Consider the following 14,134-nt stretch of genomic DNA (forward strand, 5'->3'; position numbering starts at 1 on the left):
GTACTGTGGAAATGCTGTGCTAAGTACTAACGCTCCTCCCTGACCCGTAGGAGGAGACGCTGCAGCGGTGCAGAGAAGACGACTTAAAGAGGAAAGAGATCACCACCCATTTCCAGGGGACCCTGAGCGACATCCAAGCCCAGATAGAGGAGCACAGCAGCCGCAACACCAAGCTGTGTCAGGAGAACGGCGCCCTGGCAGAAAAACTCAAGGCCCTCATTGCACAATATGACCAGCGAGAGGCGGTATGGAGCTTACCACACACACAGCCGTCGACTCTGTGCCAGACTCAAAGAGCAGATACAGTACATCACAGAAAGGCCAAACCATACTCTCACTCTGCGCCAGAGGGGGGAAAGAGTACACGTTAATTTGACGCAATGTGCTCACGCAATCCCTGACCCATCTGCATCCACGCATTCATTACCTTTCACCCTGGTCTTACTTCTATTAGACACAGTAGTCCAGCCAAGCCTTAATCCGAGCGAGAAGTGAAATATCTCTCTGCGTAAAAGCGACTCATAAATCCCCTTGATTGTCTACCAGAACTTGGAAAAGGTTTTCAAGCACAGAGACCTGAAGGAGAAACTTCTGGAAACCAAGCTAGAGCAGGCCAATCTGATCCTGAAGGAGGCCGAGGGGAAGCACAAGCTGGAGAAAGAGCTCGTACGTCCAGTGAATCATGTTTGGGTTATGAGTAAGTGTGAGTCTGCATGTATTAACGTGGGATGTGTTGATACCACAACAGCTTCTTAAACAAGTGGCGGAGTACAAGCTGCAGCTGAGCGGCCTGAAGGAGCAAGAAACAGACATGAGGAGTCAGGTAGGCCAACCGGTTGCCATCTGCAACATTTGTTTGTTTTATTTCAGTTTTAGATTGTTTTTCTTCTAATGATTTCGTCAACTCTTCCCAGCTTGACATGTACTCCAAAAAGTTCGACGAATTCCAAGGTACGGTGTCGAAGAGCAACAGCGTCTACAGCGGCTTCAAACAGGACATGGACAAAGTAAGAACGGCTTTTTGTAATGTTTCCTTCTAGTTCCCGTCACTTGCAAAGCAAAAATAGAATGATCCGCCCAGATTTTTAGAAACAAGAAAAGTGTTTAGCAGTGTGCTATATTTGTATTGTTTAGATGGCCAAGAAAATGAAGAAGCTGGAGAAAGAGTGCCATTCATGGAAGACGCGCTTTGACAGCTGTAACAAGAATCTCATTGACATGGTGGCTGATGTAAGCAACAATTTTCAACAAACTTGAGTGTATTATAAGGATTTTATAGACCAACACTACCTCCCCTAACACATCAGACAGGTTAAGTGATAAACCAAACGGAAAACACCTGCTACCATCATCCCCACTGTTAACAAGGCGGCCTGCGGTAGACTCGAGCTCTGAGAATGTTTAGCGCCCCCTGCTGACACAACAGCACGTTTAGGTGGTACAGGTCAACAAGTGCACCAGTTGTATACTAACAAACCAAAGCCTTCATAATTTGAAAGTCTGTTAACAATCAGTGTTTGAAATATTTACTTAATAATCTACCTCAGCTGGTTGTTTACAGCGCAAGCAATTTCCGGTAAGCATCACGGACAAATGTTGGCGATTGGGTAAAGTCTAATGGTGCGTTCACACCAAACGTGTTGCGCCCGTCAAAAACCAGTTCGACTTGTGCACATTGAATGCAGAAGCTTGACATTTCGCTCTACACGTAGCGTTTTGCGCATCTGGTTTATATTCAAAGTCTAAGTGGAGGCACGTCAGACATGTGGGATAGCCGTCTAGCCGTTGTTTTCCGTTGGACGCTCTAAGCGGTTCAAATCACGCTGTGCTAGACGCTCAAAACGTGCCACAATGGTCTTGACGCAACTCCACATAGACTTTGAATGTAAACCAGACCCGCTTGACGATTAAAACACATTTGGCGTGAACACACCATAACACTTCAAGAGACCACAACTCCAGGAAGCAATTGTGTCTCAATAGCTAAGGGTCCAGATCCTCTGTATGAAGTAAAGCACAGCATACGGGGTGGCTTTTTACCAGGCTAAGTTAGCAACATAAAAATCAGCAAATTCCGCCAATTTCCAACTTGCAAAAGGAAATTGTTCAACTCTGGTGTGACGTTATTCCCTGATCTGACGTCCGACTTCCCAGACAAATGTAACGTAGCATAATTGAGATAAACTTTGCCAGCAGCGGCCCTGAAATAAAATGCTGCTCAGGGTCTCATGCGCCTTTGGGATGGTCTTTGGCCTAGCACATACATTTTCAATAAAAACATTGATGTTTGTTGTTGTAATGTAAGAAAATACCTCAGTTAGAGAGAACTGCAAGAGTTTTGTCTGTGTCATCTCAACAGAGAACCATCAAGGAAAAGGAGTTTGAGCTTCTCACTATCAAGAACCAGAAGCTCGAGAGTCTTTGCAGGGCTTTACAGGAGCAAAGGAAGAACCTATCTAAGCAGGTACAGGGAGCTCAACCAGACAAACACACTGATGAGCAAGCGCAGAAGGAAGGCGGTGATGTGCCGGAGGCTGCTACAGATCAAAAAGAGGATCATCCAGCTCAGGACACAGGAAACCCCGCCTCTGCTGAATCACCAGTGCAAACAACTCCGCTAACCGAGGCACTGGCTAAACTGAAGGCTGAGCAGGCTCTACTGAAAGAGATCGCTGGTTCTTTCACAATATCTCACACGACACCCACAGAATCAGCAGATAGTCAGTCACATGGACTCTCCGAGGGCATCGAAGGGCCAGAGGAGAAGCAGGGAGAGGAGAGCAAACACCAGGACGTCCACGAGGATCAAAATCAAGAACAGCGAGATCGGGAGATGGAGTCAGTTGATTAATGCAGAAACCGCTGCGACACAAAACCCGCTGCATGTCAGAATACAAAAAATATTAATAAAAAAACCCCAACGTGAGCTTTGTCTTTATTGTCCGTTCATCATGCCATGTGTAAAGGTTGAGGTTGCTTTTAGATTTTACCACAAGAGAATTATACACGTGGAGTTTTAAGCATTGTTAAGAATAGAATGAGCCTTTGTTTTTAGGCCAACATTCAGAACTTTTCATGAAGAAAAGTGAGATTAAAACTCCTAGAACTGCAAAAGGGAGAGATGCCCAAAACCCACCTAGAAACCAAAAAGTTGGGCATCTCTCGTTCTGTGGCCTAATGAGAGATGCCCAACTTTCTGGTCTCTAGATGTCTCTCATGTTTGGAACAGAAACAGCTGTCTACATATGGCTAAAAAGGGCTAAAGAGTCTGTACGTCGGCACAACTAAAGAATACCACCAAAGCATGAACTCTCGTTGGGTATTAGGTAGACAGTACTGCAGGGAAGACCCTTATGGTGCGTTCACACCTAAAGCGTTTTGAGCATCAGGCGCGTCTGGTTTACATTCAAAGTCTATGTGGAGGTGCGTCGAGGGCCGTTGCGGCGCGCTCTGAGCGACTGAAACGTCAAGAGCGTCCAATGGAAAACATCAGCTAGAGCTAACGCATCTGACGTGCTCTTGAGGCACCTCCACATATTTTTTGAACGTAAACCAGACAGGTGAAGCAATAGGTCTAGAACAAAATGAAAAGCGTCTGCATTCAAATTGCAGACGCATCGAATTTGAAGTGTCAGACGTCTTTTTGACACAGTAACGCTTTTGGTGTGAGCGCACAATTAGACCTTCAGAACTGCCTCAAGTCTTTGTGGCATAGAGTCAACAAAGTGGCAGAGACATTCCTCTGAGATTTTGGTCCATATTGACGTGATTTGTTGGCTGCACATTCATGACATCAATCTTTCATTCTACCTCACCCCAAAGACGCTCTGTTGGATTGAGAACTGGTGAACGTAGAGGTCATAGCATCACAATGACCTTGAGCTAAGCATGCATTTTCTAATTTATCAAAAAATGTTTCAGGGAAGTTAAATAATTATTAAAAACGTGTTATGCAGTTTTTCACAGACTGGCCTCTTGAGGACATTTGAAGTGTAAAAAGTTGCGTATCTCTTTAAAGTGCCACATTTTAAAAAGTACACGACTAGTTTCTTATGCCAAGACGCTCACATGTTTTGTTGAAAGCAGCAGAGCTCTGCTGGACCTCGCTGAGAAAGAGAGCAAGGAAGGTAGGCGGGCAGCGTTTTGTGAGGCCAGACAAGCGCACATAAAAATAGACGGCGGACACAGTGTTCTGCAGTTGGCTGCCAATTTATGGGGGCAGCTTGATTGGTGGACGCAGGAGGCCTGTCAGTCAGTACACATCAGAGTCTAAATGCATGTATTTTGTGTCAAACTGGTTTTTGAAAGGAGATCATTAGTCAGAAAATGCAGACAAAGCTAAACCAGTCAAGTTTGTAACAGGGTGTTTTTTTATATGTGTAAAGCTGTTTATGTCTTTATTTTTCTTTACTGCAAATTATCCTATAGACAAAAATGCTGATTCATTAGTACAATTTTGCATTTTCATGTGAAACAATGTGAAATGTTAAATGTTTTCTTAATTTTTGATTTCTATAACATATTTCAAAACATTAACAAAAACTACTACACCTTATGAATTCCTTGTACACCAATTTTTATGACTTACGGCACAATTGACAACTATTTCTAATAGTCACAGCAAACATTACCACCAAGTGTTTTATTGACAAATCTAAATTGAAGATAAAGACACATTTAGAGAATGAAGTGTGGATTTTTACAGCTGGATTAAAAAAATATACAAAGTAGTTTACAATTGTGTCAAAAAAAAGACTGCTAATTGCGTTTTGTGTGGTTTTTTTTTTTTGTTTTTTTTTTTGGTAAATTACATTACATGAGGCATTAGAAAGAAAACATGCTAGAAAGAATAAGTTTAAAAAAAACATGAAAGTAAATAGGGAAAACTGAGGGAAATACAAAGAGACTAGCTCAAATGAACTTGAATCAATCACTTAATGCCTTATGGTGACTAAAGGCAGAGATTTAAAGAACCAGAAAACTTTAAACTTTACACTAGCTGCCATTTGAAACCAACTCTTAGGCCCAAAATTGGGATAAAATAATAAGTCATATTAGTATCATAATCGAATCTCTTGAGTGTGAAATCAAATACATGCTTCCTCTAGTCATGTTTGACATAGCTAATTTAGCTTTAGCTCATTTAGCTAAAGCAAGTTGAAACCTTTACTCTTTCATTTTGATGCTAATAAAAATTGCTTCCAGCTGCGTTGCTTTGCGGGAAGCAGTGGGGAAATTTCGACAGCTAAGGGCGAGTTATTAAAATATGTTTTGAGAAAAGAAAAAAAGCCCCGTAACATCAAGGCTGCTGTCAGAAAGGTGAAGCTTTATTAGCTTTTATTGGGTGCAGCTAACGTGGCCCAGGTGCAGAGAGGCAATGAATTATGACTACTTACCGCGAAGTGTGAAAACGCTGGACGGAAACCTTCAGCTAAGCGGTCTTTTTTTTTTTTTAAATCGAAATCGCCACTTATCATCGCCCAGACAGGAGCGTGAGTCTGATTAAATGTGCCTCGGTACGGATAGGTGTGCCGTCCATTTCTGAACGGCAGTATTTCATGTCCGCTTTGTTCTTTGCAGAAAGTGACACTGCAGGAATATCTTTTTGGTAGAGGTAGAAAGACATCGCTGGTGCTACTCCGGTCTGCATGTTTACATGTTCTGACCTCATAAAGAAGTGGACCAGCTTCTGACGGTCACTTTATAAATAAATTGTTGCTTCCTCTTACCTCGAAAAATATATTCACACCCCTAGAAATGTTTCAGTTTTTTTCTAACTTACACTGCAAAAACACAAAATCCTAAGTATTTTTGGTCTAGTTTCCAATGCAAATGTATCAGAACACTTGAAATTAAATTAAACATACAAGTAACTTTCCAGCAAGATATATTTGCTCGTTTTATGTCAATAAATCCTTAAAACCAATGAAAAAGTACTAGCTGTAAGTGAAATAGAGTGGAACTTGTACTCTTTCAGCAATATTAAGGAATGATTTACCTAAAACACGCTCCAATATCTTTAAAAAAAGTTACCTGTAAGTTGGTTTTGTTTTATTTCAAGTGTACTAAGATGTTTGCACTAAAAAGTGGATTGGATTTTGTAAGATTTTGTGGTTTTGCAATGTGGAGCCATGAACGTCACCGTTTGAATTTTTTATTATTTTTTTTAACTCTAATTCTTCTGGGTAAAACGGCTCAAGTTCACCCAGGCTTGATCAGGAGTCATCGGCTTTCTGTCTGGACTTTGACTAGGCCCTTCTAATAATGCTTTGATCTATACCAATACATTGTAGCTCCTGCGGGAAGGAGAAGTGGAAGGTCAGTGCTTTCCCCAGTATGAAATCTTCTGTATTTTCTGACAAGTTTTCTCCCTTATTAGCTCTATCCATCTCTTCATCAACTCTGACCAGCAGAGAAGCAACTTCATATTTTTAATGTGCATTGTAATCGTTCCCCCCTGGTGGTCAACTCTTTTGGAAACCAGTTAAATATTGTGTACAGAACAAGCAAACTGCTCTGCCGCAGTCCTGCCCAGAGGCCCAGAGGCTTGGATTCTTTGATAAAGCTGCTTTTTATGAAATTCAAAGCTTCCTCACTTAGTTTCTGGAAAAGATAACCAGTAGCCCAGGAGATACTTAGAAAGATCAAGAGATTTTGATCAACCACTGGTTGTTCTCTCGTCTATTTAAAAACCTGACTCTTGCTTGGCCTTGTCAGAGTGCGGCAGCTCCAGCAGACCCAGTTGGTGCCACGCAGAGAAACTGGCACGCATGGCCAATGTGGACAAACTTCTGGAGCACATAGGAGACTTTGGACCCTTCCAGAAGAAGATGGTCATACTTGGGTCTCTGCCATTGGTCTTCATTCCGTTCGTGTTTGTTGGAGTCGTCTTCCTGGGCCACACTCCGGACCACTGGTGCTGGAGCCCCGGGTCCGAGCAGCTCCTGCAGGAGTGCGGCTGGACAGAGGTCAAGGTGCGAGAAGTTACCGTTCCCCACGGCGAAGAGGCCGGATCCTTCAGCCGCTGCCAAACGTTTGCCGTGAACTGGAGCCAAAGCTGGAACAGATGCGAGGCGTTTGAGCAGGAGCTGACTTTAAACGGATCCCATGCTGTGCCGTGTGACGGATGGATGTTTGATAAGAGTCACAAAACTACAGTTTCTGAGGTTGGTACATTATCTGTCTGATAATAAAAAGATTTAGAAATGTAAACTATGAGACAGAAATCAGCAGGAAAGACTAAGCTTGGTTTCTCTAGAAGGTTCCCTGTGGATGAGAGCTGCTTTAGCTCTACTTAGAAGTCTGCCTGCAATGCCACATAATATCCATGTGACCATGCAACAGGAACCAAGCTGTCCCTCAGCTAAAAATAAAACAGTGTACAAACTTTCTGAGAAAACCTCTGACACTTTTAGGTATTTATCTTAACTGTCTGGAGATGTTTCCTTGGGAGAATATTTTAATTGTTGGCATTTTTGTCCCCCCGTAAATCTAAAGTTTTAGTTTACATCTGAAAATATTTTCTCATTGTGCCATGGTGCAGTGCTTTACAGAAGCTGTGACTCCCTGTAAGGTTCCCCTTACTTGCTATTATACTTGCAGAGTCGGGTAGTGACTAGTTACATGTACCTGAGTACATTTTTGGAAAAAAATTACTTTTAGGAGGATTTTTACTGTGCTGTACTTTTTACTTTTACTCGAGGGATTTTATTGTGAAGTATCACTACTCTTACTTTAGTAAAATTTCTGGATATTTTCTACCCACAGTGAGAATCTTCACTAAATGAAGAACAAGCTTGTTTTCACCTGAAATTCACCAGACACACCTTGTAAAGTTTCATAAGTTTTATATTAAAATAAATTGATTTAGAACCATTTTTCTTTTTTTTTTTGGTTTTGTTTTCTTTTGGTATATTTATGTTTTGGTCCATCTGATGAAATATTTTTTAACTATTTAAATGATTGATGTTTTGATCAATTACTCATACCTGAGTAGCCTTTTCACCAAATAAATTTTTATTCTCGAGTAATTTCTTTAGCGGCTACTATTTTACTTTTACCCGAGTACAAGTTTTGGGTATACTGCGTAGTTGCAGCAAAAACTATTTCTACAAAGTACTCACTTACTGTTCAGTTTTCTTTGTAAAAAAAACAAACAAACAAACAAAAAAAAACATTGAAAAACAACATTTTCCTCCTCTTTCACAAGAATGCCCAACTTCTTGTTGGTCTATCAATTAAAACCTCAATGAAATTGATAGAAAATGCCAAAAGAAAATCAATACTTTGTGAATACTTGCATAATAGTTTTATACGGATACATAATCATATTTGTAAAAGCCGGTTATGATCTGCTTCCTCTTAGTTTTCACTGGTGTGTGAAAAAGCCTGGCTTGCTGACCTAAATCAGGTGTTCCTGGCTTCTGGGTTTTTTACTGGAGCTTTCGTGACTGGCTATGTGGCTGACAGGTTCGTTTCGCCCCACCACCTACCAACTTTTTACTTCATTGTGTCTTAAAATGAGCTCTGAAGGGCTGCAACAGCAAACATCTACGTTGGGTTTTTCGCAGGTTTGGCAGAAAGCCATGCGTCGTTGCCTCGATGCTCGGCCTGGGACTCACTGGAGTTGGGATCATGCTTTCACCATGGTATCCGCTGCTGCTCTTCCTGCGGTTTCTGCAGGGATTTTGTGGAAAGGGAGCGTGGACAGCCACTTATGTTCTCGGTAGGCGCTAAATGTTCACAAGCATCACCTTGAGCTATCATCTCTAGTTTATCTTTAGTGAAATTAGGTCCAGTGTGATGTCAACAAAGCAGCTCAGGTTATTTTAAATGTAGTTCAGAACTAAATGACTGTATTTTAATACATTAATGTATAGCTCTGTTGTCTAAAGCTCTCATATTTTTCAGTGGTTGAGTTTTTTGGAGCAGAAAACAGAAAATTTGTATCTATGGTCGGTCGGAGTTTCTACTCCATCGGTATGGTGATTCTGCCGGGCCTGGCTTACTCTCTGGTCTCCTGGAGGAACCTGCAGCTGGCTATGAGTCTTCCTTGCTTCCTGTTTGTCTTTTACTATTGGTATGACATTTATTTATTTATTAAGAAAGCATCACAGGAGCTCAAAGATTTATAGCACGTTGAATACAGGTTTTTTTTGTTTTTGTTTGGTGTATTTTTCTTTCAAGGATTGTCCCAGAATCTCCTCGCTGGCTGTTTTCTAGAGGAAGAAGCAGAGAGGCCATAAAAGTTGCTTCAGACATGGCGAAATGTAACAATAGAGTTTTGCCACATAATCTTCAAGAGGTATTTGGAAGTACTGCCTGTGTTTTATTATGACTTAGTAGCCATAATAAAATCTTACTGGAATATATTTCAGATGATTTCTTTGGAGGAAAAGAAGGAAGCACCTTCAGTGTCTTTCAAGGATTTATTTCGGACACCAAAGATAAGAAAAAACACACTGATTTTAACTTATGCCTGGTGAGTCAGTTTAGTCACAAGTATTAGCCGCGTTTCCATTACAAATGTGCGCAAATTATTGTCGATATTAATGCTAATGCTAATGAAACACAATTTCGCAATCAGAGATGCAATTAAAATCTCACGGGAAAAGTTTGTTCACGCGATAATTCATTAAAAAACATGTTATGCCATAATGCTCCAACCACTTCCTGTCGTCTTCTTCTTCGTGGTTTGTACCAGTTGTTGATCATGTGAATCGTTTGATGTATAAAAAATATTTCCATTCCAGTTCTGTTAAATAAACTAATTTCGATTCAGCCAAAAAACAAACAACAAAACAAAACCAAACAAACAAACAAAACACCTTATCCTTAGCGAAAAACAAGGTCCCCAAGTTATTTAAGAATTTATTTTCAAAATGTCAGATTGCGCAATTACACGGTCAATGGAAACGCAGCGAATGACGCCACACAGAATATACACACTTACCCATTTTCTGGACTGTGTGCCCCAAAAGGAAAACTTATTTCAATCTCCTCTCGCCCAGGTTTACGAGTACGGTTGTGTTTCAAGGCCTGGTTCTGCGTCTCGGGATCACCGGAGGTAATCTCTTTCTGGATTTCTTCATCTCTGCTGCGGTGGAGCTGCCCACGGGCCTCATCTTCTACCTGCTGGTGGACAGAGTGGGTCGACGCTCCCTGATGGCCATTGCTAACTTCACGGCAGGAGTCGCTTGCCTCGTCGTCCCTTTCTTGTCCACCAGTAGGTACCGCTTTGGAACAACACAACATGGTCAGTCGTTTGCAAGAATTCCTGAATATGGACTGTCTTTTTTTTTTTTTTTTTTTTTTTTTGCAGATTTTCTCTGGTTAAGAAAGCCTGTTGCAATCATCGGGAGGCTTGCTGTTGCCGTTGGGTTCGAGACTGTGAACTTTGCAAACGCAGAGATGTACCCGACTGCACTGAGGTGTAGCATCATTATGTGTTGGCGCTCGCCGCCACTGTTTTTCACTCCATTCTGGCTCATCTGCATTCAGTACAAGGTGGATGCCTGCCTGCTTGCGGTTCAGTCAATGCTGTTTGACTGGCTTTTGCAAAGCAACAGCCAATGAGGGAGTGCCATTCATTGCCCTTGACTGTGATTGGCTGAAACCCAAAGACTGAAAACAAGTTAGTTAGCTTCTGCGTTAGCACTAAGACGGTTTCCACTGTGTATTAATGCATATTGAGCTGTATTTGGTGTTTGAACTATTAAAATAAGCATGTATAGGAGTCCACTGTACACCTTTTTGCTAAAACATGTCCACTCATCTCCCTTCATATATAAATGAATCTGAGTGACATACTAGTATTAATCCAGAGGGTTTGATATGACCTCAATCCACCCTTACAGGAACTTCTCTGTGAAGGTTTTCCACAAGGGTTAGGTGTGTCTGAAAGAGAATATCTGGGAGAACATTGGTGTGTTTAAACGGTATGTAGAGCGAGAAGGCCTGGCTGCGGTTTAATGATCAGAACTCATTCAAAGCGTTAAACTGCAGACTGAGATCAGGAAGAAAATTACTGATTTATACCTTTAAGGAACTTGCTTTTTGCAGTCGAGTTGGCGCGTTCCAGTTCCCACAAAGTAACTGGTACGCGCACAAAGTAACTGGTAATGTACGAAATTGTCCGAAATGTCTTGGTACAGCGAACCTGCCTTCAGCTAGAACTAGGCCATAATCCTCCTTCCACCAAACTTTATATTTGACACAAGTAATCAGACGAGCACCTGTGTTCTTGCAAACACAGTGCAGCAATTATCTTATTGTAAAATATGTCATGAAGACACTCTTTCATGACATTATTAAGTCTTACAATTACATGCTATAACTGTAAACTCTTCTGTCTAATTTCTCCCAGAAACGTGGGTTTGTCCGTGTGTTCGTCAGCCAGCGACATTGGCGCGATCGCATCTCCCTTCCTGCTGTACCGACTGGCTAACATCTGGAAGGAGCTGCCTCTCATTCTTTATGGTGCGGCAACATTTTAGTGAAATAACCCTTTATTATTGGCCAGAAGACACTGGTTAAAATAGATTTATGACGGAAGTAAAATATGCGACATCTGTTTAAGGCGTCATGTCGGTGCTGTACAGCGCTCTGGTGACGCTGCTGCCTGAGATGAGCGGAGTTTCCCTGCCAGAGACCATAGAGGACGTGGAAAACCTGAAGAGGTATTTCATTTCTTAATAAATAATTCAACCTACTTAGTTTATGTTGCCCAAATATGGCAATGATAAGAGAACAAATGTCAGATTTACTGGTGCATACACTGTAAAAACAAAAAGAAGTAAAACGCTGACGGCTGTTGTTGCTGGAAATCCACCTTAAAATTGCGGGTAATCCTTTCTTTTTTCTTTCATGGTTAGATGGCATGATGTTATTGTGTAGTTTATGGTTAAAAATGACGCTTAAGTCACTGTAAAAGAAAATGTTTTCACTTAAAAAGAAAAGCTGTGTGTTTCCTGAAATGAACAATCTATAACATGAATGTAAAATGTACAAATGACCATTTTCACCGATTGATTTCACATCAAATGAGCAGTTTTCAATTGTTTTATAGCTTACAGGTTTTTACCTGTTACATTGTTTCTGTTTAGTCACTGTTAAATGTACAGCAAAAAAGAACGCATATGAGTTTTGTAGAAGAGGAAGTAGAGGAATGTGACAGGGAAGCAACAACTGATTATCAGAGAGAGGATAAAATATCTTAATAGTTGCAGATTTAGGAAGCTGCGGGCGGAAGATTGACTGATGGCCTTCTGTGTTTCCTGACAGGAGCAGAGACAAATCCAAGGACAAAATGGGAAACGACCAAATTATATGACAAAAGGACCAAAGCTGAACAATAACTGTTATTTTGTAGACGTTGTGTAGTTTGGTGGTGCGGTTCTGGAGGTTTTTCTTACATCGTGCTGCAGTGCCCAAAGGTTCTTACTTGAGAAGCAACAAAATCAACCATTTTAAAGTGTAAAAAAAGGGGGAAAAAATGCATCAGACGCTTGCGTGACTGATGAGCACAGCTCTTCTTTTTGTTTTATGCTTTTATTCTCATTCAAATTGCCACGTTATTTCAGAAACGCGTTTAGAAATCCAGCCGAAGCTTTGCAACCTCACGGCCATTTGTAGAACATCTTTGATGCGACCTCTTAAAGAGCCTATTCATGCAACACATTTTGTCGAAACGATTTAATTATCCTTTCATCCTCTGCATCAGAGAATGTGAAGAATAAAACCTAAAATCATCTGAAAAACTGACTATTTGAGCAGCAAAGGCTTATAAATAACTGCGTTTCGCTTCCCTTCCTATCTCGGACTTCTTTTGCAGTGTTGGGTTTTTTTCTGTCAGCTGGGTGTTTATGCAAAACTCTACCTGCTATGTAGCTTTAGTGACGGCAAAATAAAAATGTGAAAGCATTGTAATGAGGAGGAATCAAGACGAAGATATCCATAACTGTTTTGTGTTCTCATCTCGAGAATTCGTATCTTGATTGTTTTGTCCATTTTTACATTACAACCACAAATGAAATGAATTTTCTTGAAATGTTCTCAAATACACCAATGTTGAGTTTGTAAAATTGGTTAGAAAACAGAAATCTGAAAATGTCCTTCATTAGTGTTTAGATCTCTTTATCCTGCTTGTCTAATTAAATTGGGGAACAAACGGCATCAGGATTAAATTATCAAAAGGTTTGAACATCTCATGGAGTTCTCTTCAATTAGTTTTCTAAAAATGGAAAAACAGCTGACGGCTGAAAACCTGCATGGCCGTCTAAGAACTGCAGAAATCAAGATCAAGAGAGAAACTAAAAAAAACTAGAGGACAGCTATTATTCGTGCAATGTGACTTTTTTCTTTTTTCCTTTTTTGGGGGGCATTGTTGAAAATGAGGCAGAGGTTCACCTTCCGGTAGAACAACAAACATCCAGCCAGAGATTAGCATGTTCATTTGGCAGGACATCTGAAATAATGTTCAGCTGTAAAAACAAAAACATCTCAGTAAAGCTGCTGGGACCATACCCCAAAAAGATGTGCAGTCTTTGCATTAGGTAGATAAGGTGTCTGGTTTGATAAAACACATTTTGTCCCTTGGCCTCCGTTCTTTTCAGAGTGATGTCACTAAGTTGGTAGCTCGCAGACGGCTGAGGTAACCCCAGCAACCATCTAAACTTGATCCTTGCAATTCTGCATCCGTAAACTTCTCATTCATTGTCAGCTGGTAAAGTCCAAACGGGTCCCAACAGAATAAATTCAATTTAGCCACTTTTTTTTTTTATGTAACCTTGTCCCTTCACCGTAGTCTGCTGCAAGAGGTCAGGGCCTGGGCAAGAGGAGAGTTTTACATTTTGGCTCAGCTCTTATATCAGTTCAGGGACAAATCTCCTTCAGGACGTATAGGGTCAAAGCTGCAGACACCGGAGAAGAGACCCCAAGATAATTGAATTCCTCCTCCCAAATGAATGCAAATTAGAAAGAGACCTTGAAACCCAAACAGTCCATCTGTTGTCTAAACCTGCCCATCCTTTGTAGGGTCGTGGGTGTCTGTCTCCAGCGGTTGCCAGTCAATTACGGGGCATCGCACCGCTACGCATTGAGACACTCACACCAAAGAGCGATTTGGAGTTACAAA

The 14,134-nt window shown here is 41.1% G+C and overlaps 2 protein-coding genes and 1 long non-coding RNA gene across 3 annotated transcripts; 2 read left to right on the forward strand and 1 right to left on the reverse strand.

Annotated features, from left to right (window-relative positions):
- Window positions 1-50: 50 nt before the first annotated feature.
- Window positions 51-2,926, forward strand: LOC106946962 (beta-taxilin-like; the record flags this gene model as incomplete). Its single annotated transcript, XM_015031679.1, has 6 exons — window positions 51-245; window positions 547-666; window positions 749-823; window positions 915-1,007; window positions 1,135-1,230; window positions 2,360-2,926. Coding segments are annotated over 6 exons (1,071 nt in total), but the record flags the coding sequence as incomplete, so codon positions are not given.
- A 2,997-nt stretch (window positions 2,927-5,923) lies between these two features.
- Window positions 5,924-13,206, forward strand: LOC106946968 (solute carrier family 22 member 3-like). Its single transcript, XM_015031689.1, has 11 exons — window positions 5,924-7,166; window positions 8,366-8,469; window positions 8,571-8,725; window positions 8,911-9,079; window positions 9,187-9,304; window positions 9,378-9,481; window positions 10,011-10,225; window positions 10,322-10,430; window positions 11,366-11,478; window positions 11,579-11,678; window positions 12,283-13,206. The coding sequence occupies exons 1-11, from the start codon at window positions 6,771-6,773 to the stop codon at window positions 12,329-12,331; spliced, it is 1,632 nt and encodes a 543-aa protein (XP_014887175.1). The 5' UTR covers window positions 5,924-6,770; the 3' UTR covers window positions 12,332-13,206.
- LOC106946969 (uncharacterized) lies at window positions 9,083-10,066 on the reverse strand. The gene is made up of 2 exons (XR_001424886.1): window positions 9,953-10,066; window positions 9,083-9,218 (listed from the first exon to the last, which is right to left on the reverse strand). It is a non-coding gene; the product is annotated as an uncharacterized LOC106946969 (long non-coding RNA).
- Window positions 13,207-14,134: the final 928 nt, after the last annotated feature.

The sequence above is a fragment of the Poecilia latipinna genome, unplaced genomic scaffold, assembly GCF_001443285.1.
Source record: "Poecilia latipinna isolate Pla-1442-1.1 unplaced genomic scaffold, P_latipinna-1.0 Scaffold215, whole genome shotgun sequence".
Taxonomy (NCBI): Eukaryota; Metazoa; Chordata; class Actinopteri; order Cyprinodontiformes; family Poeciliidae; genus Poecilia; species Poecilia latipinna.